The following is a 6,857-nucleotide window of genomic DNA, read 5'->3' as shown; positions in this document are numbered from 1 at the left end:
TCTATAAATAGAGATCTCAAATTAAGAATAAAATATTCCAATTCATTCTTTCATCTTTATATTTTTTACTATTCATAACAAATATTATTTTATAAAACTTAACTTAATTTTTAAAAAATATATTTTCAAAAATAAGATATTATTTAACAATAATTCATCCACTTATTTGATAAACACATCTATGTAATCTGATATTATTTTATACAACTTAACTTAATGTTTAAAGTTTTTTTAAAAAAAAAATTAAGATATAGAGAAGAAACTACCATTCAATTTTTGACATTAACCATTTCTAAATCATGTAAATTTGAAAAAAAAAAAATTATGGAGAGAACATTGAGAATGGCAATAAAATGAAAGGGCAAAAAAAGACTCTTTTCCTCATGTGAGGTAAAATAATAGCCAGCAACTACCATAGACACCAACCAAACTAAGCCAAAAAAACGAAGAATAGCCAAACAGATTGGATTCAATATATGAACTAACGAACTCCGATGACGCGACAGCCGACAGCTTTCTACTAAACAGGCAGTACCCTTCATTATGCACTACTCTTCGCTGTTTGGGAATTGATCGAGAGATTTTTCGTTAAAGAAACAAGAGATGAATGATCTGGCAGGTTCGTATTTACAGACTTTTCGCCAGTCGCCCCTGCTGCCTCCAAATGCATCTGAACACCAGAATATCACACATGGCATTGGCCATTAAGACAAGATTATAAAAAAAATAAGAAAATGAATAGTTACTTTTCCTAAAGCAATGTTACAATTCACAACCGAAATATATGTCGAACGGCATGAATAATGGGGCAATCTTGATATCATAGTATCATCATGCGTCCTCACATATTGTTGATTTTAGTCAAAGATCATCATCTTAAGCAGAAAGGGAAGAACCGAAGGACACTCTTCTGATGTAAACCCATAATGGGATATAGGGCACACCCAAGAAAATCTTTGAGTTGTCAAAGATTTCAATGACAATAAAAAGAGATACTTCCCATTTCAAATCTTAAAACAAACCAAGGCAAAAACCAATTTGTAATAAAAATGGCACAAAGTTGGATCTTATACAAGCACGAGGACGATACGTAGAAAGAGAAACCTACCTCAAAATCTTTATTGTTAAAACCATTTGTTTGAGATTGAGAAACTTGTTTGGCATTCCTCTTAGCTTTCAGAGACTTCTCCCGATTCTCATAGAAATTGAAGTCGTCTAGCACAGATGTCTTTTCAGAGTAATTCTTGAATATGCCTAGAATTTCTAGCCCTTCTTTCAATCCAACCTGACAACGGCATGTAACACATTGTAAAAGCATACACAGGCGCATATAAAGAAATTCAAGGTTAATCAGAGTGTTACGCTGCAATAATGATCATGGTTTTGGAAACAAGCGCACCTCTTGAGTATCCCTACTATAAGTTACAGCTCTGTTTTCATTGTTCTCAAGGATAATGTGTCGCAGCAGCGTGTTAGGGATGTCTTTAATTATGTGCCACTTTATTGGAAAGAAACCATTCCACTTATCGAGCTGCCAAAAGTCCATATTTTTGCTGAAATCTACCTTCCCAATCATCTCAGCAACACCCACAAATTGTCCACTCCCATTAACCTGAAAGTAATAGAGGGTAAAACCTAAATTACCTGAGTGATTGGAGTCTAAAACAAGATGCTGATAAAGGAGGAAAAATGAAGGAAAAGAAAAAAGATAAGAGCTTACCGAAAAAAATAGGAAGATGGGACATTTCACACCTGTTTCCTTTGCTTTACCGTCTGCTTCATGGAAAGCAGCATCCAGTTTCTTGTTCCCATTTGGAGTACTTGACCACACACCATATTTGACGCATTTGTGAATGTCATCCTCACTGTAAGATTTGATGACGTAAAACTTGGCATTAACATATTCAATCTGAAAATCTTTCGAGTTATATACACTCCTTTCAATAGCCGGGGCTGGCATTTCAACCTCCGTGGGTAACTTCATTGGATCGTTCCTATTGTCACCCCGAGGGCCTCGAGTAAGCTCTGTTGAGCTTTCAAATTCTCCACTTCGGCTGAAATTTTCTCTATGTTTCTGCCTGAAGTTGTTATTCCATTCTCTACCATGAGATTGGTAACTAGCGGGACCTTGTTGCGAGTAATATCGTCGGTTTTGGTCAGTAATCATTGAGAATTTTCCAGTAGGATGAAATTCCCTCCTCATCAGACCAGTAGATTGGTAACCAGAACCAAACTGCAATATATGAAAAATGAAATTTAGATTTTAAAAAAAAAAGTAAATCAAGAGATAGCTTCAACTTAGAGGGTTGTGCTTTAAAAAAAAAACTTAGGGGTGCTAAAAACGAAAGAGGTTTATCTGTGAGACGAAATCACTCTTTTGCCATACGAAAATTAAGATTGGGTGGGTTGGGGGGACCCCACTAGCTACCCCTCCCTCGACCCCAAAGTGTCACTGAGTTGAATAACATGATACATAAGGCTTAACCAATAAAATGATAGAGCATTGATGGGGTTATATCATACCTTGTTTAGCGGATTTATAGGATTGTTCTGATACATGGACTTTGAAAAATTTGAAGCAGACTGCTGTTGGAATTTTGAATTAAAATGCAGAGGTGAAGTTTTTCCGGAATAATTGTTCGTTTTCATGGCGCTAAATCCATTTGACTTGCCAGAGCCACTCGGAGTCATCAAAGACTTCATATTTGCTGATCTAGCAGCTGTCCCACTCAAGCCATTTCCGGTGTAGGTTGAATCATATGTGTAGCTTGAGAAGGCTTCTGACCCATATGGGATCGGTTGTCGAAGGTATTCGGATGAAGTAAATGCTTGCTTTCCATCAGCGCCAACATATCCAGTCGGATATGGACTATAGCCAGGAACATAATACAGGAGTGAAGTATTATTATCTGATTGAATACCCTGGTGAATCATACAGTTGTTAATTTAGAAAGGAGACCAAGAAAATTATTGTTTTCCAAAACCCCGTAATGGGGAAAACGATGATTCAAATTTGAGAAATGGTTTTATAGAAATAATACGAGGAGCAACAGGAAATAAGGCTCGTATTAAAGGACGTACCGTGTAAGGACTACCTGCCGCGTTAAAATAACCTTTGTCTGCTGACTGCGTAAAGGTACCGTTGTATCCTACTACAAAATTAAAAATAAAAAAGGCAACAAAAGCATCCATTACACATGGGAAAATCAAACATTTAGCAAATTTTGTGATGCCAATATGGCATTGAATAACATAAAAATCTGAGTGCATGAAAATAGGGAGTAAGATTGAGAAATAACATTTTTCATGACAAATGCATTTTGATATCTCACCTACCTGGATAATAGTAATCGTAACAGCTGGTAGGTGGATAATAGGCACCCTGCTCTGACACTGGCGAGTGATCAATCGCTCCTTTGACTCCAGATTCAGATGTAACCGAGTCCGACTGTCCTCCATCTTTCACCTGTAAGAGAACTTGATGGTAATATGTTTCCAAATTTCTAAAAAAAAATTCATTTCAAAATTATGCCAACGTACAAATGTTCTCTGTTATATTTTACTTCACTCCTGATTTGCTTTTTCACATTTTTAACATACAAAATCAAAGGAAATTCCAAAGGTTTAACAATCACTTCCATCCAAACGAAAAACTCGACATTGAATCAAGAAAGAACCACCATGAGGTAGATCGTAGAACAATAAAAACATGCCATTTGAAGGATAATGAAGTAATACACATAAGAAAATTACTCATTGTAAGACAAACCAGTGAACCGCCACCCCCAAAACAAATGAAAAATATTTTACAAGAAAAGAAATGAGAAATAAGAAACAAAACAGAGACTAAAGTCGAGCAATGTCGAAAAATGCATACCATATCCTTTTCTGGAAGTTTGATGGAGGAATCAGAAATCTGACCAAGAGCAGTCTGCTCAGCTGCAAAATGTGCAAACAATGCTATAAGATATTCATGATTTCAATCACATAACAATACATAAGCCAAAAGTAAACAATATATATTTGATTGGCAAGATTATAAGATAAATCATACGGTAATGACATGAATCGAGAGAACGAAGTATTTTTATCTAAATAATAACAAGCTATCAATACCAAATAACTTATGAATATCAAATCATATGTTCACAACATAATTTACCAAAACAGACAACTGATTCGAATGATAAATAATCTCCACAGGACAGCAACAACTATACAACACAATTCCATTTTCAGCGACAGTATGATTTCAATTGAAGAATCCTCAGAAACAAGAAAAAGAAGGAAAACCCAAGAACAGTAACAACCAATAGTCGCTACCATAACAGATACGTCCATGATATAATACAAAATATAAACGGCGCCAGCTACCAGAACCGTAGGAACATACACTTTTTAATATCCTTCTCTCCAGCCATTTTATATCCCCAATATTAACTTTCAACCTAAAGAAAACAAAGGCCACAAAAGAAAAGGTGAGAAACAAGCAAAGATACCTTTCAAATGCACATAACTCAGATCCTAACTCTAATAATTTCAAGTAAACATTTGCATAGCCACAATTTCTACTTTAGCATCCAGTCATAATATTTATTTAACAAAATAAAATAACACAACATTAACAATTTCAAGGAGAAAGGCCCATACCCCCTCCTCTTCCGAAAGGGGATTCTATTCTTCACTCATAAAAAAAAGACGAAAGAAAGAAAGGTCAAGATTCTTTATCCCTTTATAAATATCAAGAGGCGTGTGTATAAGAATGACTGCTCAACTATCGTAAACCATGAAACCACAAAAACAAGGAAGGATTTATACGTGGCTGAGGATATTAACAAAAAGATATTTTTTTCTTGAAAGTTCCGGAAAAATGAAATCCCATGAAAAACGGGATTTTTGTCAAATAACTCCCACAAAAATCTGAAGTCGTTGAAAAGACAACATAACGTTGAATAGAATAACTCGACTTCTCGTTGGCCCCCGATTATTGTTAACGAAGAGAGTCGCAATCACAAAAGCAAAATGGACAAATAGGAAAACACGGCCCTCCATTAACAAATCATTTGAGTTGAATAACGCCCGTACACCAATATTCAATAATGCAGGCAGGAAAATACAAAGTTAAAATCTTGAACAACACAAACAAGGGTAGACATCAATTGTAGGGGGGGAAATAGACTTTTAACCAAATTATTAACCACAAAAAAGTAACCTTTTTCGCTAAATTTCTTAAAAACCAAAGTCCCCACTGATATTATGCGATTTATTGGCCTTGACACATGTCAAGGTATGTGAAAATGAACCCAAAAAAACACCCAATATTTTGTCTCTATCGAGAAAAATCAAGATTTCGAAAACAAAAGTAATCAAAGATGATAAAAATCCCACTTTCTGGGAGAAATCTTGAAAACAAACACATACCCAAAAATCAAATACTGGGAGTAAACCCCAAAACAAAAAGAAAAACAACAGCTCGTGGAGCAAAACGAGGAACCCACCTCTCAAAACTGATTCCTCCTATTCGTGCGGCGGAAAGCGGCTTAAAAATCAATCAGGGAAAGGGGTTTTGGAGCCAGTATAAAGAATAAGAGGAGGAGAACAAAAACCACACGAAGGAGGCGTGTACTGGAGGTACTACCACTAAAACCCTCGAGAAGATCTGATGGCTGATTTTGTTTTTCTTGATAAGGAGTGTATTAATACTGACCGTTGGATTGGAATCCTAACAGCCATTGAGCTTCTGAAGTGGAGTCAACTATGATAGTCAATGATAAATTTCAACTTCTTTGGATTTTGAATAATCAAATCAAATTCATCCAAAAATTGTGCATAAATTTTATATATTGTTTAAATTTTAAATTTTATTTATTTAATCTAAAATATATAATATTAATATTTTTTAATCAACATAGTTCATCGAATTACTCGAAACGACAACAACTAATATATTTATTTTTTATTTTCATTTTTTTTAAAAAAAAAGTTGAATGCACGTCGCAATAAAAAATTAGAAAAGAAAACTTAATTCGAAAGCAATACTAAAAGTTTTTAATCTCTCTAGTCATTCGTTTATGATCATCACCGATATTCATTTGAAAATCTTTAAATTATGAAACTAAGTAAAATTATACAATTAATTATTTAATCACTCAAAATATATCATTCATGTATCTAAAATCATTTAATTAAAATATTTTAGCAATATAATAAATGCACAATGATTTTCATGCATTCCTAATTTCTAGAATGCACAACATTTGGATTCAAAATTGTGAATTAATAATATAATTTTGTTTTCAAGAAAATGTTTCAATTTTTAAATTTTATTTTTAAAAACGAAGCAGATTATGTTTTTTTAATTATTGGATGAATTTGTTATAACAGAATCTCGAGCTTTAGATTTTCGTGTTAGATGAGCTATATCAATAAATTCGTTTTTTTTTTTTAAACGGAAAAACCGATAAATTGATCTTAAGTTTGACATAAATTACAATTCATTCCTCAGGGTTTCTAAAGTTTGAAAGGCTTCATATTCACACACACATATATATTGAGGATCACATTCATATTTGAATTGTTGATTTAATATTTGGTGAGATGATTATAAGCTTGGTGATGTTATTATTATCTATTATTTGTTTTATTGTTTATTAATTCAATTATAATTATTATAATTTTTTGAATAATAATTATTATACTTTAAATCCAGTTTTTGTGTCTATCTAACTTATTTGAATTTTTTTGTCATTTTTTTAAATAGTGGAAAAGGCGACGCATTTTGATGGATTTTATTATTATTTTTGAATTGTAGCAGCTCAAACAACCGTATACATTGATTCCAAACCGAACTGAATCAA

At 33.5% G+C, this 6,857-nt stretch overlaps 1 protein-coding gene across 4 annotated transcripts; it reads right to left on the bottom strand.

Annotated features, from left to right (window-relative positions):
• Positions 1 to 336: 336 nt before the first annotated feature.
• LOC142553976 (uncharacterized) lies at positions 337 to 5,648 on the bottom strand. Of its 4 annotated transcripts, XM_075664564.1 has the most exons (10): positions 5,499 to 5,648; positions 4,394 to 4,448; positions 3,878 to 3,939; positions 3,337 to 3,466; positions 3,082 to 3,152; positions 2,524 to 2,922; positions 1,721 to 2,233; positions 1,400 to 1,612; positions 1,109 to 1,285; positions 337 to 670 (listed from the first exon to the last, which is right to left on the bottom strand). In XM_075664564.1, the coding sequence occupies exons 2-10, from the start codon at positions 4,419 to 4,421 to the stop codon at positions 542 to 544; spliced, it is 1,722 nt and encodes a 573-aa protein (XP_075520679.1). In that variant the 5' UTR covers positions 4,422 to 4,448; positions 5,499 to 5,648; the 3' UTR covers positions 337 to 541. The 4 variants fall into 4 exon arrangements, with proteins under 4 accessions (XP_075520679.1, XP_075520678.1, XP_075520680.1 ...); XM_075664563.1 differs by lacking the exon at positions 5,499 to 5,648 and having other exon boundaries at positions 4,394 to 4,909; XM_075664565.1 differs by lacking the exon at positions 5,499 to 5,648 and having other exon boundaries at positions 3,082 to 3,149; positions 4,394 to 4,909.
• Between the last annotated feature and the right edge of the window lie 1,209 nt (positions 5,649 to 6,857).

The sequence above is a fragment of the Primulina tabacum genome, chromosome 8, assembly GCF_025594145.1.
Source record: "Primulina tabacum isolate GXHZ01 chromosome 8, ASM2559414v2, whole genome shotgun sequence".
Taxonomy (NCBI): Eukaryota; Viridiplantae; Streptophyta; class Magnoliopsida; order Lamiales; family Gesneriaceae; genus Primulina; species Primulina tabacum.
The sequence above is the reverse complement of the archived record's forward strand: the minus strand, read 5'-3'. Positions and strand labels throughout refer to the sequence as shown.